We start from the raw sequence: 27,584 nt of genomic DNA on the forward strand, positions 1-27,584 counted from the left end.
TCTATGATGCTGCTGCCCCCTCTATGACCGTGAATTTCTCAGCCTGAGGATCTACAGTGTGAGAACTTCCAACAGAGCAAACAAAGGGACAATTTTAAGAACAGAGTGGTTTGGCAAATAAATGAATGAGACTTCCTTGGGCACATCAGAGTTGCCAAACTGAGCATGAACACATGACCTAGCATCTGTCAGGACATGTCTGTGTCCATGTCCAGTCCTGTGAGGGACATGTCAGACAGGCCAAGATCTCAGTCAGACATCTCCACTCTGCTGCTGATGGTCTGCTGTATCAGAGGATCACAGAGTATCTCAGGTTGGAAGGGATCCATAGCTGGGTTATAGGATATCTTGAGATTATGAGAGATCCTGGAAGCATCCCTCACCTCATTATTGTCATCCCATTTTTTGGGTTTTGTCTTCTACCTTCTGTAACATTTTCAGCATGTGCTGCTAAGATGGGTTCAATTTTGAACCACACATCCTTGGAAACTGGAGCAACCTTGTCTCAATCACACATTCAGAAATTTGGGACACTAAATTCCTCTGTGCGCCTTGGATTAGGCAGTGTTTTACCAGTCACAGCAGCAAGCTTTAAATGAACAGAACTTTATTAGAGGGAAGGAAACAGAAGGAAGCAACAGTTTGGGAAATCTGAATTAACACCCAGCCAGCCCCAGGCTTGCCCCTCAGCAGAGTTATAAAGGAATTAGCCTGGACTCTTCTTTCTGCTTGCAGCTGTGACAGCACAAAGGGACAGCACTGCCCTCCTGCCTGGTCCCATTCACCTTGAAATGTGCCTGTGCTCAGAGTGTTACAGTGGGGTGCCTGCTCAGGTCATTTCCAGGGCTCTGAGTATCCCATGGACAATGTTCCCTGCCCTGCTGCTGGTGTCCCCATGGAATCAGCAGGCCAGGCAGGTTCTCCCAGTTGCCCCAGACTGGTGCCCAGTAGCCTCCAAGCCACGGGTTTTGCCATGGGGTGCTGTGGCTCATGCAGTACCAGCTCTTGCTTACAGCCAGGGACCTGCTCCCCTCTGCAGCCATCACTTGCTTGGATCACCTCTGGGCCACCCACCCACAGCTCCCTTGAGAAGCTGGGGGTGCCTTTCCTTCAGGCTCTCCAATGGGGCTGGTGAACTCTACACCTTTTAAGACACCCAGGATCATGTTCACAAGCCTCCTGGGTGCAGCAGTTGTCTCCTACCATTTGTTTTCACTGTACCAAGGCCAAAAAATGTAAAGTTTCTAGGTATTACTGTTGCAAGTGACAAAGATGGTTTCCATGATACAATGATACATGGTCTGTGAGGAGATTGTGACTCTACCTAATGGCCAGAGGTGATGGGGGTATAAGGAGGGATGATGTCCCTCTGGCCCCTGATGCCCAAGAAAAGGGATGTGTGCTCAAGTACAGGAGTATGAATGGCACAAAGGGAGGTAAGGAAAGAAAACACAGAGGACAGCAAGGCGGGGGAAAAAGAGCGGGCAGACTACGTGATATGAAATGGGTCAAAAGAGCAGGATGAGGTAGAGAGACATCCCATCTGAGACATGGTGTAGCCATTTCCTATTCATAATTCATTTTCCCTGAGGATACCCCAGTGCTTCTCCTTCTTCCCCTACAAGTCTTTACTACTGGCACATTCTGACCCTGGGGCTGCAGGCCAGGACACCTCCTGCCTGGACAGCCACAATGGCACCGGTGCTAGGGACATCCAAAAGAGCCTGGAAACGCTCATTTCCACCCTCAGCATGTTTAGCACTGATATTAGCCTTGAAGGTTCTAATATCAAGCACAAAATACATCTGGTTCAGGTTTGCCAAGCGCTATTACAATCCCTACTTGTATTTCTCCAAAACCTTCCTCCCGGGCCCTGGGATATATTCTCCCTCTTATTACATGTCACAGAAACTCCCTTCGCGTTGCACACACAAAGTACGGGGTTATCTGAGCCCTTCAGAGCACTCAGAGTTTTGAAGAATGGCCCGTGGGCACTCTGTGTGTGACACGGGACAAAGCTCAGGCTGCTGTGACACCCTCAGAGCCACAGCAGGGCTGCGGCAGGGCTGCTGGCCCGGCCCGGGAGCGGAGACATGGCACTCTTGGCTTTGATAAGGGTGCGAGAGATGCTGGCACCAAGACATGGAGCTCTTGGCTTTGATAAGGGCGTGACAGATGCTGGCCCCAAGCCGGCAGTGAACACCCCTCCCTTCCCAGTGCCCCCGAGCCGGGCTGCCCCGCTCCCGAGGGGCTGACTCATGGAGATACAATAATCAAGGGAAACGAGAAATATTTTACATTCCTCGCACCCTCTCACAGTAAAAAAAAAATACAGTAATCAAGGGAAATGTGAAATATTTGACATTCCCCGCGCCCTGTCACAGCCAGAAATGCTCTGGGTTTCGTGCCCTGCGAGCACTTCACGCCGAATGTCCGCATTCCCCGAGACACGGAAGGGCCCGTGGTGTTTCACGAGAAGGGAAATACCTGGGCCGGGCCGTGCCAAGGCCGGTGCGGGATGAGGAGGAGGAAAGGAGCCCTCAGCAGCCGGGGCTGGGCCGTGCCAAGGCCGGTGCGGGATAAGGAGGAGGGAAGGAGCCCTCAGCAGCCGGGGCTGGGCTGTGCCAAGGCCGGTGCGGGATAAGGAGGAGGGAAGGAGCCCTCAGCAGCAGGGGCTGGGCTGTGCCAAGGCCGGTGCGGGATGAGGAGGAGGGAAGGAGCCCTCAGCAGCCGGGGCTGGGCCGTGCCAAGGCCGGTGCGGGATAAGGAGGAGGGAAGGAGCCCTCAGCAGCCGGGGCTGGGCTGTGCCAAGGCCGGTGCGGGATAAGGAGGAGGGAAGGAGCCCTCAGCAGCAGGGGCTGGGCTGTGCCAAGGCCGGTGCGGGATGAGGAGGAGGAAAGGAGCCCTCAGCAGCCGGGGCTGGACCAGGCCCGCCTTGCCCGGGGCCTGCCGCCAGCCCCACGGGCATCGGGATGGAGCGGCAGTGCCAACAGTGAAGAGTTGTGAGATGAAATGGAGACTTTCCCTGTGGAAGAGTCCTGATTCACATAGAAAAAAAGAAAAACAAAAAATCAGTCTGCTGCCAATGCCTGGCTTGGCCCTGTTACAATTTACACGCGATTTTTGAGCAGCCCTCCCCATGACTGGGGCAGGCATCAGTCATTTTGTGCTTAAGTACAAACTAAAGGATGTCTTATCTTTGTTTTCCCATCGTCTGTCCTCTTTACCTCATACAGCTGATCTTTATACATCCTTGCATTACAGGAAGGGGAAACAACACCCAAGAATTCACTTGTATTGTATCGAAGAGAATGCCTTAAAAAACCCCAAACAACAAAACCACAAACCCCGACCCTGCCTCTGTTCCCCTCTCCCTCTCTCAGGTGGAGATTTTGGGACCTTGCAATATCAAGTTTGGGCTCCTGTTTCAATGGAGTGTCTTCATGAAATAAATCTTACTGAAATCTGCTTCTCCATCACCAGAAGAGCCCCCCTGGATAAATCCCACTTCTCTCCCTCCTGTAAATGGCTGTGATGATATCACTCACCTGAGCTGGATCTGCATGGCTCACAGTTAGCAACAATGTACAGAAATAAAATTAGCTTTTTCACAATTTCTTTCTCAGATTCTCATCTCCTGGTTTCGCTTTCTTACCTACATAGGAGGAAAGAAAGTGAAAGCCTTTCTGCTTGTGAGACAGTTAATTCCTCTTTTTAATTATGAGGATGTTTTGCCATAGATGTGGTTTAACTTCTACCCAGGTTGTCTTCTGTTTCTCCCATTACTTCTCAAAACCTTTAAAATATGTAATGTGTTATTGCTTCATGGGCTCATTGACTCCCACATTGTGCTGGAATATGCTCCCATGGGAATACTTATTAAGTCAAGCTTTTTAAAAATTAAAGGGGCTTTAAGCAATCCTTCTCCCTGCCAGTCCTGATGGCATTGCTGAGGACAGACAGGGCTGAGGCTGCCCCTCTGCCCCCTTCCCACGGGGTCTGGGTGGTTTGAATGCCTGCCTCCCTCAGCATGGCTGCTTTTTGGACCAATTTCTTCATTTATCACCTCTGCAACAGCTGTTTCTATTGTTGAAATTTGAAAGGAAATCACCCCACAAATGCCCCAGCAACTAGAGAGGGTTAAACGTTTCCTAAAGAAACCTTTTCTATCTGAAAATTTTGGTTAATATGAACCAAACTTATTTTTTAGATTGTGTATCTGTTCTGGAAGGGGGGGGATGGAGGAAAGGAAGTTACTTTTTTGCTTAACACAGGAGAAAAATATTACACAAAGGTAACTAAGAGATCTTTGCCTAGACCAGAATTCCAATGTCCTCTCTACAAATAGCTGGACATGAGAATAGGGGCTCGACTTTTCCTCTACAATCTATATCTGAGTATGAAAACAACATTTCCTGTTTAGGTAGAGATTGACTAAACAGTTAGAAGAGAAATTTTCCCTTAGGTTGAACCGAGAAACAGAAGTTTAGGGTTTCTGGAGATGAGAAATACTTCTGTTAACATCTAAGATATTTGTGATCTAAACCAACATGTCTCTTAGGGGAGATTTAACTTAAACCGTCAAAGGCTTTTTTGGTAAATTTAAGATAATTTTAAAATTCAAGATGGCTTTCTACAGTGAAAAGTAAAGGGTTTTATTTAGCAAAAGCCAAGAAGGGATACCAAAGTAAGATTTCCAAAAAATATGTCTCCATTCTGAGGGTCAATATTTTTGGCCAAACTTAACCCAGATTTATAAGTAGATTTATTCTTTCTAAAGATGTTTTGATTTTGGTGGGTTTTTTTGTTAGTTTTGGAGTTTGGTGGGTTTTATTTTTTTATTTTCAGGAAAAAACATACTGTTTGTAAAACTAAATTTAGAAAGCTTCCATGTCCTCTCACTACATCTGGAATAAGGATTGTGACCATTTGGTTATGCTGAAGTAGGTGAGAGGCTTCTCCCTCACTCCTATTATTTTTTCATCTCTAAAAATAGTGGTTTTCCCCTGTGGTGAAACAAGGAATCAGTTTTCTAGTTGGATTTCTTGCCAGCCTGTGACCTGTCTCCCAGCGGGATGAACTCCACTGCAAACCTTCTCTCTCATTTAATGCCTGGCCAAGACATAGGAGCAGTTTTGAACAGGAAGACTGTCAGCAAACCCCCGTGCACTTTCCAGTCCTCTGGCATCTCACCAGATGAAAGAAAGAGATGGCAGAGGAATTATCTCAGGCAGTGGTGCAGTCTCTTGGCAACTAATTCCTGAGGGAAGCAAGAAAAAATTGTCCTCCAGGTTTGAGGCTCTTACTGTCCAAGGAAAAGAACAAAACACTAAATGCATTACTTTTGGTGAGCTACCTGTAGGTAAAAACACGTTTAATTTCTTGAGCTGGATATCAGTTACACTGTTGTGAGTAATATCAGCAGGATTACAGCGATTTTGCCACTCCTGCAGAGTCAGAGGAGGGCAAACTGAAATCGCTGCCTTGATCTGCTCTGCCTGTTTGCTCTTGTTAAAAGGCTGGGGACTGGTTTTCAAGTGGGACAGGTTTTCGAGGGCTCATTGTCAACAGCTGTAAGTGCTTTCAGCACAGCTCACACCCAAAGGCAGCTCAGTGAGCATTATTGTTTCTTCCCTTGGAAATGTACTGAGCGGCGCCAGAGACGCAATTTTATGTAACACAGTGGTGTGCTACAGCATTCTGCAGGCAATTTGGGGGCTTTGTGATCTAGACCAGCATGAAGAGGCAAAGTTACTTTAATAAATGCTCGCTCCTGCCTCTATGGTATCATCAAACCAAAAAGTTTTACATGACCTCCCCTTCAGGCCTGCTGGTTTTCAGTGGCAGTGGTGCACTGATGCACATGGGAGCTCCAGCTTCACAGCCAAAGCATGTGCCACAAATTATTACAAATTATTAAAATAATAAAAAAGTTTCAGCTTTCCCTATATTTGTAGGACCAAGATTCTGCCATGCATTTTATTGTATCCTTAGATTTTACGACATCTCCTCCTGTGGGCAGAAACCTTAGAGCCCCCAGATTAATATAATTAAAGCAAAGTAAATGCTAAGGGAATAAGGGCTGCAATATAAACTGCCTAAACTCTGACTCCTCAGTGGATACCTTGCTTTTTATAAGAGCCAGCAAGTCAGAGTATGACCCTGGGTGCCCAGCCATTGCCTCCAGGCTGTCGTGGGGAAAGCAAAGGCTCATCCTGCCACCTGCTAATTCTCGAAAGTGTGCAGTGAAATACAACATCTGAAAGGGCAGGACTGAGCTTTACATCACTTTTTAATTCAATGGCTCGTTCATTCAAATGAGATTTAGAAAGACATTATGCAATTTTGCAGCACACAGTCACCAGGGTTGTGTAATGAATATCTAACCTGCAGCCTGAGAGCCTTAACTGGGTGTAGATCATCTCATGACCATGGTTGGGAAGCAAACAGGGGCCATGCACCAACTGAGCTTGTAAAAATGTGTTGAAGTATCTGACTCAGTTGTTGTCTTATATAAAAGAGAAATGCTAGAGCATTGTGAAACCTTGGAGTTATGCAAGGAGGGAGTTTAATTACTGTTATTGAATTTGTACATTTTTTGCACTGCTAGTAGCTTTTAATTACTCATTACATTTTAAGCACTTGATCATTAGAAATAAGAACTGCAGGCAAATTTGTCCTTGATACTGCTTTTAGAGTAATGGAAAGTTAAACCTATCCATACAGCTTATTTTATAGAGATACTTTAATTCATACATGACATAATGAAAAAGAAAAGCTAATAAAAATCTTATTCACTCATTTCTCCCTGAGAACTTGTCAAAGAGATTAAACATTTCTCATTAACAGTGTTGTAACTTCTATGAGAAAGGTTTTCCCACCTTGAAAGACTCCAAAAGCATTTATTTATGTTACCAAAAAGTGTTTCTGGAAGTTATAACACACACACATCTATTTTCCAGCCTCCAGTTTACTGAGAATATTGACATAGTTTCTTGCAAACAAGAGGTGTTAAAAAGGTAAAAATACAGTATTTATTGCCGTATGTATGAAAACCTAATAATAAAAACTTGGCACAATTAATTAGAAGAAAAAACTATTTATTTCTCATTTAAAAATTGAGGAAGAAAATGCAGAAACTTAAGTATGCCTCATTATCTACCAAAGTTTTTGAGCGCTAATGGAGTGAAAGACAGAATGCTTTGATTTTATTTTTTTTTACATGGACATCTGCAGTGATCCTTACAGAAAATATCAGGAGAAAAACAAGGAAAAATGCATTTGATAATGATTCATATTTGCACTTGTAAACATGGTGAAAGCACTCGACACAAGGAAATGGGCATCAGTTCTGCACAGTAATGGAAAGAAACAGAATGTACACTAGGCCAGAGAAGATATGATTATTTCAAATAATGCTGAACATGGTCTCCCTTGTCCCTTAACATAGTCCCCATGCCCATGGCAGTGACAGACACTGGATTTAACTGAATTCTCAGCTACATTTCTGTTGCCCCTGCTGGGTTTAATTTACTTACTTGGTTTACTAGGTAGGTAATGACTTGTGTGAATTCATGTGTCTGTGATTATCAATACCAGTATTGCTCAATACTTGGGATTGAGTCTCCATTGATTCTATTAACCAGCAAGAAGTACAGAGCCTAAACTGTGGTAATGGGGGAAAAAAGTATCACATTGGTGATCCTGTATTTTTATAGTTATCACTTTCCACTGAGCCTATGCTCTGCACATTCTCAGGGTTGCAGCAATTCATTCTGGTGGCTGATCTCAGTTTAGTAATTTAATTTTTTTTGTTTTTTTTATGTAGCAGAGTGATGGCACATATAAACAAAGCATGTCAATTTGATTTGAGTATTTTGACTTCTCCTCAGACATCTTTACAGCATAAGCACAACAATAATAAATCTCTGCCACTATTTATTTTTTGTACCCAAAATCCCTGGCCAAGCTCAGGGGATGAATGTAACTTATTCCTGCACAAAAGTGATGATTAGATTTTTGCCCTAAAGGTTCAAGGTTGCTACAAAAATAACTGAGTCACTACCCATGGAGGTATTGAAAAGAAAGACATGCAGATGTGCTGCTCAGGGACATGGCTCAGTGGGTGACTTAGCAGTGCTGCTGAATGGGTGGACTCTATGATCTTAGAGGTCTTTTCCACCCTGAAGGATTCTGTGATTCTGTGAATTAGCATAAATTCAAGGTTTATTCCCACAGCCAGGTGTCCCTGGTAGCCAGAAGGAGGTGGCAAGATGTGGAGAGTGTTTGGGGGCTGGATGTGCCCAAGTGCTGCACAGGACAGCTCGGTGACCCAGAACAACATCCCAACAGGTACTGGTGCCTGTGCCTGGACCTGTGCCCTGCAAGCCTGGAGCTTGCTGGTGCCTAACACACCCAACAAGCTGGTCAGACTTCCAGCTCCAGCCACCTACCCAGAGTAGTTTCAAAACAAGCCCCAAATTACACAAAGCTCACTCAGCCCACCACCAGATATTTATTTAGCCTTGCCACTCTCAGACAAAGTTTTCAGCTGGATGGTGAAGAATTTGATGCTAAAGACTGACGCCAAAACCCCCAAAGGCTAAGAAGCAGTGAGAGGCAGCTGCGCAGAGGCGCGGATCCCGGCAGCCCGCAGTGCCCCTGGCTCGCCTGCCCCTGTTTTGGGTTACACAGCGTGGGTGACTCAGCCAGGGAGAGGGAGCCCTGGGAGAGGGAAATAAATGTGTTTGGAGGAGGAAATTGAAGGAAGAAGAGTATTTTCTGTAGGGGAGTAGAGTGGTATGTAGGACTGCTCGGTGGAAATCCAACATAAACCTAGCACAAGCCTGACTGCTATGATCCCCACGACTGTCTTCTCATTCCTTCGATAATTGAGGCTTCAGCTCAGCAAAGCATTAAAGCTCAGGCTTCACTTTATGCTGTCAGTAAATGCTTTGCTGAACAGGGGCTTAAAGTATCAAGCTCCTTGCATGAGATTTATCCCACCTAATTTTAGACATTTGCAGTGCAGATATTTACGCCAGAGCTAGTGACCCCAGGCTCTCCCCACTGTGAATGAGGACAAATAAACATCTCTGGGGTGCTGTTCATTAGGCCTACTCTACCCTAGAACGACAACTAGCACTCACAGAAGTATTTGCAATCAGAGCTCAAAATAGCTAAATCAGATGTAAACATCTACCATCCGTGTACCTACACTCACGCACCTGAACCACAACAGCCTCTGACAACAGATGAGTAGGAAAAAACCATACCAATTGGGAGAAATCAGGAAAATGCAAACTGAATTCTAACAGAGAACGGAAACTGAAAATTATTTTCTCCCTGAGAAAGTTACAGTTGGAATTGTTTTTAAGACAAACAGAGGAAGAACAGAATAGGCCATTGTTATTCCCTTGTTTAAGGCATTATTTCTTTCACACTTGCATTGTTTGAGATTGCTTCCCTGCCTCCATTGGTTACTGGGGATTCCTGCTCACCCACCTAACTTTTAGAAAGCTGTAGTTAGGTGAAATTAATCTCCTCTTATGTTAGACAGATATTTTTGAAGGAGTAATCTCAAATATTTGAGATATTTCTGCAAAGTTATTCAATTTAGAGCTCATGTTTCTCTGAATATTGAAAGCCACTGCTTTCCCTGCGTAGGCAACCGCGATGTAAACTTCTGGGGATCACTGCAAACATGGGAATGCCTGGAATCCCTCTGGGAAATAACTGCAAAACCTTTAATCTCTGTTATCTCTGAGAGCACATATTTTTGTTTGCTTGAATAGGAGTGGGAGAGGATGAGCAATTGGTGTGTTGGGCAGTAAAGCCTTGTGCTGTTTCTCTGCCGCTGCCTCAGGCTGCCTTGGGGAAGGTGCTGGTTCCTGGGCAAACACCCCTGAGCAGAAGAGCAGCAGCAGTGCTTGGTGTGAAGTGGTGGGAGGCAGGGAATGTGTGACAAATACAAAATCAGCAGCAGCAACTGCAGCTGTTGAAAGTACAACACAGTGACCAGTACTGTTAGACTTAGCTGGTGCTCAGTCACAGAATCACAGAACCACAGAATCACAGAATCCCAGAATGGGTTGAGTTGGAGTTCCAACCCTCTGCCATGGTCAGGGCCACCTTCCACTAGAGCAGGTTGTCCAACACCCCATCCAACCTGGCCTTGAACACTTCCAGGGATGGGGCACCCACATCTTCTCTGGGCAGCCTGTTCCACTGTCTCACCACCCCCACAGTAAAAAAATTCTTCCTAATATCTAATTAGGAAGAATATCTAATTAATGTGGTCTGACTCCTATGGCAGGAGTTTGCGATGCCCATTTAAGCACTGAGTTGAGGCAGTAAGTTAGGAGTAAAATTGCATGACATTTCATTCTGCAAACAGTGGAGACAGGCAGGTCCAGAAAATAATTAATGCTATCCCAAGGAAAAAATTTAAAATTTGTGGATTGAATCTCTCTCTGAACACAACAGTCTCTCTAACTGCAAGAAAGTCATGAGATACTTATGGTGGATAGTTCACTCCTTAAACATTGCTAATGCAAAGACTGCTAATACAGAATCTTACCACTGGAAAATTCTTTTTTTCTGCACTTTGACATCTGCTAAAATGAGGACCATGTTGAGATTGCTGCTTCCATGTGCTCTCACAGGGCAGCTGATAACAGAGCTCTGGGCTCTGTGAAGCCTGCACAGGGAAAATTCATGTACAGGACTACAAGACATCTTTCTATTTTGACATCTTTCTGACTCTATGGTGAAAGCTTCTACCACAAGCCTGGGAGCTATGTGGGGACCAGATCTAGTAAAGGGTGTATTTTACTTGGGGACAGATTCTGTCTGTGTGTTTTGTGGGGCCAAAGAAGAGGAAATGATTCACTGACAAAGGGAGCAACAGATGCCTTGACTCACAGTTTCCTGCTACAACCACTAGACAATTCCTCTAGCAATTCCTTAGTGCATCAAAAGGATGGATTAGTTTTTTAATTCCTTCAACATCATGAAATGGTTTTCCAGTATTATACATCCAGGCTTACCATATTGCCTGCTGGAGGAAGATCTCTAGGTTTTATTCTGTAAGTTAGTAGAAAAAGTGCCAAGCTAAGTGTATTTGCCTGTCCAAATGCTAATTGCTGATGGAATCAAAGTGCCCGGTCTGCTGCACTGCTTTCCTCACATGTGGAGGGCTGGGAATATGGAGTTGATTTACCCATATCTCACTTAGTTCATGAAATTCCAAACATAACAGAAGATTTTTTTTGTGCCTAATTTGGTACGTTTCTGGATGATGGTTAAGATTCCCAAAAGGATTATGTCCACATAAAAGCAAATTTCAGACATTACTGTTCAATTAAATAATTCTGGGGTTTTACTTTCTTTCCAGTAAATAGAATTTCTTTGTATCCATGACCACTGTAAATGGTTTCTAGATCATACAAGGATGATCAAAAGAGTGATTTATCAGGCATGGATGCAAAAAGCTTATACTTACACTTAAGCTGTCAGCTGTACTTGACAATCTTAAACGAAACTCCACTGCTATCAGATTATCTCATATATGCAGTTTCTTTTATGATTATTTCTCCTAAAGAGAAAACACGCTGTTTTCAAAACCAGTATGCTTATGCTGACAAGTCCACAGGATCCCCTTGAAGGAACGCTCGTGTTCCCAGCCCAGGCAGCATTTCCCCTTCCAGGCTGGTTTTAGTTTTAAGACTGTGCCATCTGCTGTTGGAACTGCAGATTTCCCTGGGTCCGCAGAGTCTGCAGTAGTCAGTTCCGACGGCCTGGCCACACACGTCTGTGATTTGTCCCAGGTGGGGGACACGTTGTAGACTGACTGCCACCTCTGTCAGAGGATTCAGGATCATTTATTTCACTGCTTTTAAGGGCTCTGCTTTCGCACGGACATGTAAGGGCTTCCATTTTTCCCTCCTGCTCAGAAGTATCAAAGGTGGTATGACACACATAGGATGCAGAGTCCTATTCTACAATATTAAATTTTAGCAAAAAAATAGAACCGCCTTCTGCTCTTCAGTTCCATGAACAGAGAAGGTGCATAGGCAGCTAAGGAATGGGCAATTTCACCTTCCCAATCTTATACTTTAGTTCCCATTGTTTATATGCCTGTGGGATCACAGAGCTATTAAAAACTAGACTGAACAATAGAGATATTATTCTGCTACTGAAACTGGGTTACACTCCTAACCACAAGCTTCTCCTATCTGCCAACATGAAAGCGATACCACTTTGGGAAAACTGAAAATTACTGTGCACTGGGTACTCAGATTCCTCACAAGGGTAACCCACATCCTCTGCAGAAGCACTTCTGAGCTCAAAGGTCTACCAGGAAAGACTGGCAGGGAAATATTCCCAAATGCATTTTGAAGCTTAACATTTCAACACGGGGCATTTTCCTAGCAGTCGCTGCAGAAGAGGCATGCTGTGCTCCAAAAAATGAGGCAGTTGGTATAGGGATGAGCTCTCCAAGGGAACAATACCACATTTTGAGAGACACAACTGACCTGGAACATCTTAATCCCACTCCTGCTTCCTGTTATAACTATATCTGACTGCCTCACATCACCAATATGCCTATCTACTGACACTATTAGAAAAGGAAATTCTTACATTTTACATGCAAAATTATAATTATGTGAGCAATTAGTTAATAGGATTCAGTTACTGAGAGCTGTAGGACCTGGTGCCTGTCTGATCGGGGGGTGTATATGCCTAGGGATCAAACTGAGAATGGCCAGCACACCACACAATTAGTTCGTTAGAAGTCCTGAGTCATACACCTTAAACTCTGTTCTGCTGCAGGACTTAGGCAGTTTTTAAGGCTTGTTTTTCTCTCAGCAGCATGAAGAACTCCCAGATCAACAAGCATCATTAATATTCACAGCTGGCACAACACCAGTGCTCCTCCAAGTACATGTCCCCAAGGCTTTAGGTGTCCATCCTACCATCAACAGTTCCTGCACCAAAATGTCACCCCCTGGCCATGCCAGCCCACGCCCCTGGCCACAGCAGCTGATCCTACTGGCCACACCAGTCCATGGCTTGTGGAACCTGCCCCAGTGCTACTCACAGGCACAGCACATTCTGAAGTTAAAACTGAGGCTCACAGGGAGAGCAAGGGGTGGTGTGCCTTCTGTAGACATTGGGGAATGCTGACCTGAGAAGACAAGCAAATAAAGGATGTGAAAGCAAAGCCATTAGCTCCTGAGCTGAAATGACTTCGCCAGTGTTACCCAACAGAGCTGGGAAGTGAACATGGCCCCCAAAGGTCATGTAAACCATGGTTTGTTTTCTAGTTGAGAAATAAAATGGAAAATACCAGGAACACAAGTAGAAAATCCCTTTTGCAGACTGAGAATGTGGCTAATATTGGTGTTCCTCCTCTGCTTCATTTAATCATCTTACAATTTATTTATAACAGCAAATGATTCAATTTCAGATAGAAACATGATGAAGTGTCAGCAGAGACCCTTGACATAATGATGGCTGGCATTTCCTTCCAGGATCTGAGCTTTTCCCACAGGACCTACCATCCACACCAAGCCCTTTTTCAATGGGAGCTGCCTTCTCCCAATACTGCCTGCAGCCTGAGGCTAATTAGAGGAGAGCTGTACAGAGGTCAAGATGTTGAAGACCTTTCCCAGTTTTCCTGGCTTCAGGAGGTTTCAGAGCAAGCCTTGGGCCAGAAGCAGGACTACAAATGAAAACAGGAGGGCTGAAAGCAGGAGGCAAAAGTAGCTGTGAGTTTTTGACCAAGAGGGCTTGGGTGAGAGCAAGACACGAAGGGAAGTGAGCTCCTCCTGGAGGGAGGCCGTGGGATCCAGCCATCACTGGACAGACCTGGCAGATGGAGCTGGGCATGGAGCCACCTGCTCCTGCCTCAGTTGCCCTCTCCTGCCTGTCCTGAGGCCAGCACAGCTCTGCCCAGCAGCAGCACCACTCAAAGAAACTGAGCCTTGGTATGACTGCCTACATTTTCCAGCCTGGATTGCCTCCTGAGACACTTTCCTTGCCACATTCCCGAGGTGGATTTAAAAATAGGACTGCCTCTGATCCATGCTAGGTAAACAGATCCTATTTTTCTGGTTTGCATGTTTGAATAGCATGTGCTGCATGGTATCTAATTACCACGGTAAGCTGCAGGCAGTACAGTTTTTGGAGGCTGAGAAAAGACACATCTCATCTCTGGAGATGTCTCATACAGTGAATTTAAGCTCAATACGCTAAATTTAGAACAACATTACATGAAAGGAACATGAAGTGTAAGGAACTGCTAAAGGACTTGAACTTTGCTTAAGCACACACTCCTACAAACACTCAGAAAATTGCAGGGTACTCCCTTCTGAAAAACAGCTACCAAATATGCAGCCTTCCTTTCTAAAATGCTGCATTATTTGGGAAGAAATCTGGAAGAACAAGTAACCCTGTTCATGGGAGTCTCCAGTAGCACTGCTGCAACTACATTTGGCTGTATGATGTGGCTGGCAGGCTGGTGGGATGGCATTGAGTGCTAAATTATGCCATGTTGTGAGAGATACAGCCTCAGAAAAGAAATGTTATCAGAAAAGTTGCAATATAGTTGCCATGGCAATTATAAAAAGGGAAACCATCAGTGCCGTTTATTTCATTGTCACACGCCTTATGGTGAAATCTTGGCACCCTGGGCTGTGGAAGGAGATGATAAATGTGGGGTTTATCCCAAGTGGCTGAGGGCTTTTTGTGTAGGCTGAGGAGAAGAGCAACAACCTCAACAAATCTTGATTGTCTGGATCCTTGGGGCACAACTCAGGGACATAGTCTTGGAATCCAGTCAAAATGGTATTTTGGAAAACCTTAGGACTTTGTTGCTAATAGAGATTTCTACTAAAAACCCAGATCCAGAATTTTCTTTATGATTACTGTAGCCCTGTGGCCTGGCTGCTCACGGCACAGAGCCTTTGTTAGACAAAACCTGTGTGCCCTGGAACCACAGGCAACTGCCAGCCATGGAGGAGACTCAGCCCTTCACTGTGACTCCTCCTTTGAAGGATCCGGGGTCACATTTTATGTAATGGAAATTAGTAAACTGGCTAGGAAGCAGAAAAAAACATGAGCGGCCAGCTCCACTGGTGCCCCTCATGTGTTGATGAGGAAAAGAGAGCTAAAATTGTCCCACACCATGTGTCTAGGATCAAGGTAATAGGTTACAAAGGCTGAATGTTACCTCTCCATAAGACAATGCAGAAAAAGGATGTCAAGGGAATGTGCAAAATAAGAGACTCCAAAACCAACATGAGACCTGTTGGAAATGCCTTTTGGTGAGACATACAGTTTTAATATCTTTTATTTATCAGAAGTGAGCCTAAGAGGTAACATATATGTGACACTGAAGCACTTTCTCAGGAGGAACAGGAGCATGATATTGCTGTCAGAGCAAGTCACAGAAATCACTTTTGGGAAACCAGAGCTTGATAACATTAAATTAGCAACAAGATGTAGGTTTTTTTCACGTGGAGGATGACTAAACATGAGAAGAAACCATGGAGGATGTGGTGGATGTGGTACATTTTTCAGACCTCCATATCTCCAGATCAAAGTGGAAGATCCTCTTCAGATGCAAAGCTTATCTGAGCACATCCAGGGACAGCCATGCCTTTGATACCCAGATCTCATGAGAATGTGAAACTGCCTCAACACTGCAGGGTAGCCACACTTTTGCCAGTGGATGTGTATTCAGATATTTTTGACACTAAAACCTCCCTGAGGGAAGTGATGCCCTCCCTCCAGTGTGTCAGCTGCATCTCTCAGAATGCTGGTTTTGATAGCAATAAACTGTGTGTCATCACTCATTTACTGCATGCTCACTGTGTCGTGTGCCAGTTTGGATTAAAGCAAGGAGAGACGTCTTAATTTGGAGACTTCTCTGTAGACATCATGTTCCTGCAAAATTGCACACGTGCTGCTGGTTGCTGATGAAGGGACCTAGGAAGTCTTTAAAGCATGAGCTTGAAGTGTTTGTCAAAAGAAACAGCAAATTACCAGCTGGTTTCCCAGACAGCTGGATGTGGGACACAGGCTGAAAAGCACTGAGAATAAATATGCATGGAAAGAACATAATAAAGCCCCGTCTTTTGCTGCTAAACAAATACATTTATTACTTGTATAAAATATTTATAATAGTATGTTGTAAGTTGCATTCAGTTTTTTTTTTTTCCTGCCGGACTCCCAGATCACCATTGAGATGTGCAAAAAACCTACCAATCCTGCTGTATATTCAGGCAGCTCTGCACAGGCTTCCACCCAGGGGAAGAATGGGTGCTCAGGGTGCGAGTGACCTGAGGCACTTAACAGCTCCTTTCTGAATTGTTTGACAGGGATGCAAACCTCTTCACCTCCAGGAAAGCCAGTTATGCATACTTTTATGTCTACTTCTGCTTTGCTCTCAAGGCCTTTGATTTTATCTTTAAACCAGCAGTGTTTATGGTTCTTAAGATGATGTGTTCTGCTAAACAAGTTCCTTTGTCCCACAGTGTGGCTGACAAATCTGCTAGTGAAACAATTTTACTATTCAGCAACTTCAGTTCTGCCTCCAACATTTTCTCTGTCGCCTTTGAACTGCCACTGCTGCATTGATGCCTGCTCTGGCTCTGCCTGCCATGCATGTCATTGCTATAGCCCATTAAAAGCAGTTGCAGCCGTGCTTACCACTGGCTTCCTCCTTCCTTTGAAGCCGTTTTCTTTGACTGGTCTTAATTAATGCATAAGCTGGGAAAGTGCCTTCTTTCCTCCTTTCAGATGTTTTTTGTTTCTTTGTTTTAGTTTCATGTCTTTGGCTGAATAGATGTTTCCAGTATGTTCTTTATGAAAATGAAAGGGAAATTGAAGCTTACACAACTTTTTTATTGGTGAAAGAAACCCAGGTCATGGTCTTTCTTTGACTGCGTTACCATTGCGTGCTTTTTTGACTCCATTGCTTCTCTCTATTCAGGAAAGCCAAGTAACATGATTAAAGTCTTCTTCCAACTCAAAGACTTTGACAGCAAACAAAGATGGATCACTTACCAACTGAATGAATCATGTACAGGAAACCGAGGCAAGTGTTAAACATATTTACTAGGGGAATCAGTTAAGAATGGTATGCTGAAGATCTGCAATTAATTAACAGCAGTTCCCTGTACTGAAACAAGAGATTGAAAAGCTATTAGATAATTAGTAAAATTCTATAAAGCTGCATTCCTCAAAGCAGCCACAGATGCCAAAAGGAAATGCTGGACTGCTAGGCCAGATACCAACTTGTCAAGGAATTAATCATCTTATTTAATGGCAAATACCTGGCCACGTGGCAGCTGTGCAAAGGAGATGAATAGTCTGAGCAGATGGAGCACTCCTCTCTCATTACTGGTCATTGTCACGCTGCTGCCAGGCGTGCAGCCACCACCTTCCTCAGTTTCCTCATCCACAGGCTAAGCAAGCTCAGTGCTTCATCAGCTTTAGGCATGTCCAGGGAAAGTCACTGCTGCACCAGGGCTTCAGACAGGAGGAAAAATGGGAGAAGTTTGCAAATTACATAAATATATGATGAATACATATCCTGCACATCAGTAGATGAACCTCAGGACTTGGTGCAAATGTCCCTTCAAGCCTGTAAACAAGCAGGTTGTGAGACCATCTCAGCCTGTAAATATCTTCATTACAGCAGAGCAGGAGGGTCCCAGCCCTCAGCAGGGCCTACAGCAGGAGCTTGCTGGGGGACACATCCTTACTCAGCGTCTCATTGCCCCCAGATGCCTGAAACAGAGACCTGTGCTTTGATCTCAGCCATGTCCAAACATCCTCCTGCCCACCTCTGCACAGTGCTCCCCCAAAACCTCTCCCAGCTGTGGGCTCAGAAACACAGGGACTGCTCCATGGCAGTTAAATGGATGCAAACCCCCACTGTTTTCCACCCAGTTACCCCAAATCCCCGAGGCTCAGAGAGGGGACGGCAAAGCCTTGTGATCCTATGGGAAGGGTCTGTTCTGAACAGGCTGGTCAGCACCAAGGGCTCCTCCAAGGGCAGGCACAGCTCCTGCTCTGCCCTGACCCAGGGATTTCTGAGCAGCTGCTTGGAAACAAACTCCCTGCCTTCTTCCAGATGCAGCTTGCTGAACTCCTCAAGGTTAGGGAGTCTGATTAAACAGATCTCCTCACTGCCCCTCAAAAGGTAGTTTTGATGTGACCTCAAAAGACGGTTTTGCTGGGGCAGTTTAAGTTTCCTCTCTACATCTCTGACTTGTTTGAAATCACTAATTTTCTGTCATGTCTGTTGCTGTTGATTAAATATGAGCAGTGTCAGGGTAGGGCATTTCTCTTGGCTTTTGTAGGAGAATCCTTAACTCTACTGTTAATGCATCAGGTCAGAACCTTATAATTTCTGTGAAATGCTATTAAAAATAATGTAATTCCTTCCTTTTTTTCATAAATTTCATTTTTAAATGTTTCAATAGAAAATTGAAATAAAAATAATGCTTTAATTTTAGCTGGAGAACTCTGCTTTGCCTTTACCATGAAAACTGCCCAAACCAATATTTTTGCCTTTTTTTTGAGTTGCCACATGATTTTGTCAAAATCAAACATGAAATATTTAAATATTAATAAGACTGGATTTTTCTCCAGAAAACTTCCCAAAGCCTACCTTCATAATTTCAGCACCCTGAATGACAAACTCAGGACAGAAGCAGACAGGTTTGACCAAGACCCATCAGGCATTAATGTCTGCACTATTTTGTCAGTGGAAATCCACCACATTTTGATCTACGACAGATAGGTGGTTCCAGCTCCTAATTATTGGACTTTCTGTCCAGGTATGAAGGGAGAACAACTCCCCATCTGACATTTGCAATTAGCTCATGTCACACATAAATAGAAAAATATCTGCTCATGTTTGCAATAAAATTTCAGTCTTTCCATATAACATGACATGATAATAATTTGTGCTATTTTCATAGAGCAATAATGTAAGAGATATGCTGCCAAATGAGCCTGTAATAATACTAGAAAAAAAAGGTCTAATATGATGATGTTTATCTTTTTAAATAAATGCCATTAGAGGCCAGCCACAGTAATTGCCTCTATTGATGAAAAAAAAAAAAAAAGAAATAGAAAGGAATGGTGCAAAGCAGTAATCTCATACTCAATTAAGCAATGCTGACTCCTGAAATGTTTTTTCAGCTTATGTTTCCCAGGAAAAGAAAAACAAACTGATTTAGATGAGCTGAAAGTAGTGAATTTATGTATGAGCTGAAATATAGATTGTATGCATTTTAACAGCTCAGACCTGAAGAGATGTATCTTCATTTTACAAACAGAGAAATAAAGAAGGGTAAAAAATAAAAATCAAAATAAGGAAAAGAAAAATAAAATACAAATATCTAAACTAACCACATAACTGCAATTTTTAACTATGGAGGAAGTCCCCCTCTCTGACATTTGCACATGACTTCAGTTATAAGCTCGGGGCTCCAGATGGGTGCAAGATAGACATATTTTCACAAAGCATCAGTATCAGGCCTAGGAACAGAAACACTCACATTCCTGAGGTTTTAAACCACAAGATTATTCAGTGCTGAACTTTAGAAGATAGGCAGTGTGAGATACAGACAGAAAATGATAATTTGTGTGATCGGTGTTTAAGCAGGAGCTTCCTATCCCAGCAACAGTATTTGAAGGACCACCATACCCCCACAGCTCCCTCCTGTATATTAAGCCTTTCTCCCTCCCTCCCAAATCTTCTTCTCCCCATAAGGCCATTCAACATATTATTTTATTCACAATTCTCCTGTATTTCATCTGGAAATTTCTAGAGTGCTATAAACACCTTATTGTGCTTTCAAAACCTAGACTTCTTTAGGATTAATTGTAATTCAGTCCAGGATATGGGAATAATAAATCTTTAATCCCTGAAGAGTTGGCGATCCAATGGATGGATGGATAATGAGCCTTCCCCATTGCTATCTTTTCAGTGGGTTTCAGTTTGATCTCCAGCACTGGGATCCACACTCAAGAGAGAGCAGTCCCTGCTGGGTGTGAAATAACAATGACAGATAAAAGCCATTTACCAGCCTTTTCTCTGTGCTGGGTTTACTACAAACATGACTTTTTATGCTGTTTTAGTTAAATAAGTTTGTGGGGATTTTTTGGTGGGGTTTTTTTTGGGGGGGAGGGTTGGGGTTGGTTTTTTTTTTGGTAGTTATGGCCCCTGGTAAGTCCCACTGTGTTTGTGCCAGGTGCAAGACACAACCATCTGAGAGAACGAGGAGCTCACTCCTTCCCTTCACTGCTATTCAACGTTTATTAATTGCTCAGAGGTTGTCCCCCTAGACTGACCAGGGCAAAACTCAGCTTTCCTCTTTAAAAGAAACTCGGTGACTTTGAAAAAAGACTTTCTGAGAGCATCATCTGCACTTATTCATCAGGTGGCTGTAGAAATTTTCCATCGAGCACGGCAGAGAGGTCTGTGGTTTGAGGCGCTCCGCTCCGCTCCGCTGGCGGCAGTGAGATGCTGCTTCTCGGAGATGAGCCCGACCGAGATGAGAGCGCATCTCGCGCTGCGTTACATGGCAGCGCCTGTCATCATAACAGCGATGGTGCTCGATAACGACACGTTTGTAGCGCTGCCTGACAACAGAAGTACATCCCCAAACACTGCTCCGTCTAGACCGGGGAATTTTGCAGAAAAGCATCACTTGTGAGCATCTCTGCATACCCCAATCCCCGGCCAAACATCTGCTCTCAAACCAATGCTGCTGCTTCCAATCGCATCGCCTTCACCTTTCATCGCGTACCACTCTCATCCTTCCACAGGGGAGACCCAATCCGTGCATTAACCCCTTCCTCCCCCGCACCAGCGATCGGCCGCGCCCGGGGTCCCACTCCCGCCCCCCGCACGGCGCCCCCGCCCTTCGCCGCGAGGCTCCCGTAAGCACCGACGTGTCCGCGCCCCCCGGGCCCCCCCGCATCCCCCGCCCGCCCGGCCGGTCCCCCGCCCGCTCCGCAGCCGCGCTGGTGCCGCTCGGGGCGGCGGCGGCGAGCGCGGCTCCGGCACCAACTTTGGGAGCGGAGCGAGCGGAGCATCCCCGGCGGGGGCGGCGCGGCCATGCTGGGGCCGGCGGCGCGGATGGCGCTGGGCGCGGGGAGCTGCCGGGGCGGCTGCTGGCGCTGCTCTGGCCGGCTTTGGTGCTGGCGGCCGCCGCGGCCGCGCTGCTCGTCCTGCGGGGGCTGCGGGACCGAGGGGCCGCGCCGGGACCCCCCCGCCGCTGCGCCGCCAGGGAGGCGCAGGAGGAGGAGGAGGAAGAGGAGGAGGAGGAGGAGGAGGAGGGGGATGGTCCCGCGGGGGCCGGCGGCCGGGCGGCCGGGGCGCTGCCGGCGCGGCAGCCGGAGGAACAAAGGCGCACGGCGCAGGTAAGGTTAGTGCGGGGTCGCGCCTGGCCCGCTCTCCGGGACGGGACGAGCATCCTTCCCTCTTCCCTCCCCGGCACCTTTTCAGGGCAGACAACAGTCCTGCACCCTCCGCGTCCGGTCCCACCGGGCTGCTGCCATCCCATCTCACCCTGTCTCATCCCGTCTCATCCCGTCCCGCCCAGGACGCACCGTCCCGAACCTCTCTGTGGGATTTAGGGGTGAGGGGCTCAGCATTCCCCGCTGAACCCTGTGGTGCCATCAAGATGACAGTGCAAGGCAGCAGGTTGCCCGAGCACCTGGCTGGGGGTGCTGGCACTGGCCTTTCATCTGCCGTTCTGTCTGACAGCACAACTCCATACGAGATTGATTTTCCTTGCAGGGAATTGAGAAAACTCAGTTAATGTCCATCATATTAAGAAGGAATATACAAGAATAGTATCCCTACTACGGTGTTAATACAATGTGCTAATTATGTGTATTTCCTCCAAATCAAAGCTCTCTTGTTACTGCATGAATACCTGTCTGTGAGCTGATGACCATGGCCACCCTGTTGAATATGTGCTGTGAGTTTGATTTGATGCAGTGTTGAAGTTTCTGTATGACATTGTCATGACTGTTGCTTTGACACACTGTAAGCTGTCTGTAGCAGAAAATCTCAGTGTAAATTACAGAAAACAATTTCACCAAGGCACTGCAATATGGAAAGTAAAGGTCTCAGAATAACTTCCCAAACTTAAGTATGTACTTAAAATTAATACATCGAGCTTTTTTAACATTTTCATCTGTTACTGTTGTCTCCTAGGTCTCATTTCTGAGCAAGACAAACAAAATGAATCTGCAGGATTTTTTAACGTGTGCTATAAAATAAGTGGGTTTGTTCCTCAGGAACAGAAATATGTCAGGCTTTCGATTGTAATGCTAGTTTTCAACGGTTTATTATTTTGTCATGGAAGCTTTAGCTTTTAGTTGTATTATAGTTATATTTTAAATAACTATTCCATTTTAGGGCATTTTTTTTCATCAGTCAGAGCAGAATCTTGACCTTGCAGCACAAGTACCCCTGAATTAGTAAAGAACAATTAAATCCAAAAGCAATCTGAACAGAGCTGCCAGTGTCAAGGGGTGAAGAAGGATTTCAGTAACAATTTTTATCATATCTTTATAATGATCAATACTAGATAACTTGAGCTGCCTGCAGAACAAATGAAAATTTTCCATAGCCACCAATACTGGAGGCAATGTGGGACAGGAAGGGGAGACACTCACTTTATTGTTTAATCTGTTACTATTATCTCCTAAGTCTCAGTTCTGAAAAAGACAAACAAAATGAATTTGCAGGGATTTTTTAAACGTGTGCTATAAAATAAGTGGTTTTGTTCTTCATGAACAGAAATGTGTCAGAGACAGTGCAGGTGCTGTGCTGGTGGCAGGGTTATTAGTTCAAGCTGAAGGCATTGATTTGAATAGATATCTTCTAGTCAGAGATGCTGCATCTCACAGGCCTAAGTAACAGAAACCAAAGACGAGGAGGGATAAACTGAAGGGATAAATTTGTTTACAGTCATGTGCAGTTTCTGCCATTAATCTCATCTTTTCCAGTGCTGAGCAATTCCTACTCTTTAGGGACTGGGCTCTAGCAGTTGCATTTACACAGTAGCATCATCTTCTGTATGAGACCCACTGATTATTGTGCAGAGTATGGAAAACATGGTCCTGAGGAGGTGGAGGATGAGAAGAGGATGATCAAGAAAAATAACTTAAAAGATCTTAAAGACAGATAACCCAGAGAAAATATCTTGCATACTGAAAAGAAAAATGAAGGCTTGTCCTCCCATGACAGTACCGTGCCCTTTCCTTTCTTTGTTTGTCTCTTTTGTTTTCTTTTCCCCATCGTGCCTTCTCCACTGCTCCTTGTCATTTCCCATCAGGTTCTCTCTGCCTTTGGAACATCATATCCTTGAGGCAAAAACTGTATCTCCTTACTTCAGTGTAAAACGCTGCACTGCTTTGGCACTTAGCTGATGGGAGGATGCCAGAACAGCCAGATATGACAGAACATTTGATATGCTGAAATTTGCATATGAAAATCTCCACCAAAGCAGCAGCAGAGGTGTCATTAATAACAAAGTCTCCCATTCATCCACATGGCCAATGTGATAAGATGGGGTGTGCAGGATGGGACCCCTTCTCTGCTGCCTGCTGAGGTATGAAAAAAACAAGACACAAATTGCCTCCAGTGCTCAGGTGTGTTGATACATCCCAGCAGCCAAACATCTGAATGTCCTGGAGTGGCGGATAAGTCAAGATCTTAATTAAAAGAACTGAGGTGGTTAATTATTTTTTCAGTTTGGGAATGCATGTTTGCCAGCGATTCCCAGTTGCTGCCCCAGGGGTGGGCTGTCAGGTTGCCTTCCCATGAAATCTGCTCTTACTTGGCTGCAGGATGGTGTAGGACTGATCTTCCCTTTGTGTGTCCCTACTCCCCATAGCAAGTGTCCAGGAGCCACGGTGCCCAGTTAGACCCAGACTGAGTGGCTTCAACAGCCCTTGTGAGATCAGTCTGTTGAACAAACTCACAGAATCATGGAATGGTTTGGGTTGGAAGGGGACCTTGAAGATCATCTGCTTCCAACTCCCTTGCCATGGGTAGGAACACCTTTCACTAGACCATGTTGCTCAGAGCTCCATTCAGTCTGTCCTTGAATACCTGCAGGGATGGGGCACCCACCACTTCCCTGGGCAACCTGTTCCAGTGCCTCACCACCCTCATGGTAAAGAACTTCCTAGTATCTAATCTAAACCTCCTCGCTTCCAATTTGAACTCGTTCCCCCTTGTCCTCTTGTGCTCTTGTAAATAGTTTTGCCCTATGTTCCCTTGAAGTTCCCTTCAGGCAGGAGAAGGCCTCGGTTGGATCACTGTCATGGTTTAGGAATGGTAGTCCCCAATTTAGTGTGCCCACCAAGATTCCCCAAAACCACGTGCTCCTCCCTCCTGCTCCACAGCTTTTCCCCTCCCACCTGCAGTGGGATGGACTTGAGACTTGGAGGCACAAAAGGTAAAGATCATAAACTGAGATAAGATCAATTTACTGGAAACAGCAACGAGATAAGAAAACAAACAGGAACAGGAGTAATACTAATGACAGAGGCTACAAGAAAAGAAATTATTTACACAGAAAGCCCTTGACAATAGACAATACCAGACTGGAAGGAGCCTCTTCTCTCCAAAAGAGAGTCCCTTCCCCTGGCACCCCTGTTAATGACTGTAAGGTGGGATAGAAAGGGCTCAGGGTCCTGGCCACACCCCCTAACAGTTTCTGCAAAAAATTAACCCTGTCTTGTCCAGAACCAGGACAGTCACCCTGAAGTTGTCTCTTTTGCAAGCTGAACAACCCCAGTTCTCTCAGACTTTCCTCATAGCAGAGGCTCTCCATCCCTCTGATAGATTTGGTGGCCTCCTCTGGACTCGCTCCAACAGGTCCATGTCCTCCCTGTGCTGGGACCCCAGGGTTGGATGCTGCCCTGCAGATGGGGTCTCAGCAGGGCAGAGCAGAGCAGAGGGGCAGAACCGCCTTCCCCTGGTGCTTTGGGTGCAGCCCAGGACACAGTTGGCTTTCTGGGCTGTGAGAGCACATGGCTGTGTCATGTCCAGCCTCTCATCCAACACTTTGTTCCAATGGATACATGGCCTCCACACAATCATACAAGCACATTTTGAATGTGATCTCATTGTGCATAGAAGAAAAAGTTACATTCTGTCTGTTGTCACACAGCCATACACATAAAAAAAGCCATCTAGAAATTATGCTGAGTGTGTTTAGTCTTTTTCAGAATTGCCTTTTCCTTAATTTTGGGAAATTGCTAATGAGACTTGCTGGAAGCCAGCTGATCTGAATGGCAGTTGTTGAGTTGGGTGGTTTGTGTTTATTCAGAGTTTTTGGGCTGTTGTGCAAATTGGTCAGTTGAAGAGCATTTTTTACAAATGCAGTGACATCATCTTCCTTAAAAAGCTTCTAAAAATATGTGCCATCTAATACATTCCAAAAGAAAGCTTTCTGCTTTTCTGAAGTGTCTGTATAAACTGGAGATACTTTTTGCATCTTGCAGTATTGCTTAACAGTACCAGAACTTCATATCCTTCCCTTCAGCTCCAGAGTTTCACAAATAGCAAATAGATGTTTTCTTTTACCCTTTCAGGTTACACAGTATTTTTCATGCCAATGCAACACAGTTGCACAATTATTTTTATACAGCTATCTTGGATGAGCATTGATTTTTAAAATATCCTGGAAGGTGTTGGGGTTTAATAATTGCCTTCTTAAAATGAAGCCTTTATGCCTTGTTGAGATGGTGCTCTAATTAATCAAAATAGAAGATGCCAGAAAACTGATTTCTTCATCCCTCCTCGCAACAGTAGTTTTAATCTACTCATGCTGCAGAAACTCTTTCCCAGATATGTTTTTTTCCCCGATGATGAGGGCAGCTGAACTGAGGCAGGTATGTGTCATGTGTGATTGTGGTTTTGGCTGCTGTGTGGCTTCTCATGTGTCCAGGGAAGGCTGGCCAGCTGGAGGACATGTAATGCAGGCAGCATCATCTTAAGGATGTTTCCCTAAATTTTCTTGTGCAGCTGCTTTTGGATGTGAATGGCTACACACATATGCAGTCCTGGCTCCCACTCCTTGTTATCAACCTGTGTTTGTGTTCAAGGGGTTCCTATGGGCAACTTCATCCCGGGGAATATGTGCAGATGAATGGGTTTTCTGTGCTGATGGCCCACATCCTTTTCCACAAGGTTCTTGGAGAATCCATTTGATGGGAGAACTGCCCCTTTCTTTTCTGTTAGGTGCCTTAAGGGAAAGGGAAAATTTTACATATTCCTAGTCTGTAGTTATATTTAATTCTGTCTGTTCATTGCACGTGTTTCCCATGTAATTTTCCGTTCCAACAGACTCTTCTTTCCTACTGGGAACACGTTTGTCTGTGATTTGAAGTGATTTTGCCAGGGAAAACTTTGCATTACCGCATATCAATAACAGCTATTAACAATAAGATTATTACAGTATTAATCAAAACCCAGGATTCTGCTCTCTTTTCCCTCCCCTTTGCAGACATGTCTTTGTAGTGTTGTGAGCAGCCATGTCCCAAAGAAGATCCTTTATGTCCTTCTGCCATGCATGGAGAGACACTCAGTTTCCTTTGCTAACAAACCCAACATTTTGTTTTGGCTTTCCATTTTCACCTGAGCAGAAATTGCCATTTTGTTATCCTTTCTCTAGCTGTCAGAATGAGTTGGTACTTTCCTGTTTCTCTGATGGCCTCTGCCTAAACCCCATCTTTCTCCTCTGGCAAATGCAGGCTTGTCTTTTCTCATTCACCTGGTTCCCATTGGTTTAGGGAATTGGTCTCCCAGAGCAAAGTCCATCATCAGGACAAGAGCATGTGGCAAAGCCAGACTGGCCAGGATGTCTGCTTCCATTTATGAATCAGAGTTAATGAAAGCCAGCCCTGCTTTGTTTCCCAACACATTTGTCTCACCGATCGCTCGCTGTCCGTGGATGGAGAAATGCGAGCCCTGTCTGGCTGCAGCAGCAGCGGCAGCACTTGGGTTTGCTCTCCCTGTGGCCCAGCCCCTGCCTCTGTGCACAGCAGACAAGAACCCACCTGCAGAGAGCCAGCAGTCAACTGCAAGTGGTTGCTGTGAATAATCTGACTCAGAGCATGGAGTGTAGGGAGCAAGGATCGGATCTTCCAGAGGATGCTGAGAGGGATGAAGACTTCCTGCTCACTTTTCAGCTTGTTTCAACTACTGAGAAAACTGAAAAGTGCAGTCATACTTTGTTCAGTTGTAACAGAGCATGTTTAAGGGAGATTATTTATTTCCCTGCTTAGAAAGTCCTTTTTGTTCTTTTCTCCCACTCCCTCCCTTGATATTTTAATTTAATGCGTGTTGGTGTTACTTTTGTCATACCAGTATTGCCTTTTGGCCTACATCCATGACATTTTTCATGTGTTGTAACAAAGTGAAAAAAAAACTCCATTTTTTTCACTGGAATTGAGCACTATGAAACAATTTAATTGAAGTACTTCTTAAATCTGGAAATGGTTTTGTGTTCACAGACCCCCTGCCAGAA

The 27,584-nt window shown here is 44.9% G+C and overlaps 1 protein-coding gene across 1 annotated transcript in view; it reads left to right on the forward strand.

Moving 5' to 3' along the window:
* The first annotated feature begins 20,564 nt into the window (after window positions 1–20,564).
* LOC115901792 (protein LYRIC-like) overlaps window positions 20,565–27,584 on the forward strand; it is a 31,155-nt gene continuing 24,135 nt past the window's right edge. Inside the window, exons 1-3 of the mRNA XM_030944758.1 lie at window positions 20,565–20,657; window positions 20,854–21,321; window positions 21,358–21,450. Of these exons, the coding sequence (XP_030800618.1) occupies window positions 20,565–20,657; window positions 20,854–21,321; window positions 21,358–21,450 (654 nt within the window). The remainder of the gene's footprint in view (window positions 20,658–20,853; window positions 21,322–21,357; window positions 21,451–27,584) is intronic.

Source organism: Camarhynchus parvulus, chromosome 3, assembly GCF_901933205.1.
Source record: "Camarhynchus parvulus chromosome 3, STF_HiC, whole genome shotgun sequence".
Classification (NCBI taxonomy): domain Eukaryota; kingdom Metazoa; phylum Chordata; class Aves; order Passeriformes; family Thraupidae; genus Camarhynchus; species Camarhynchus parvulus.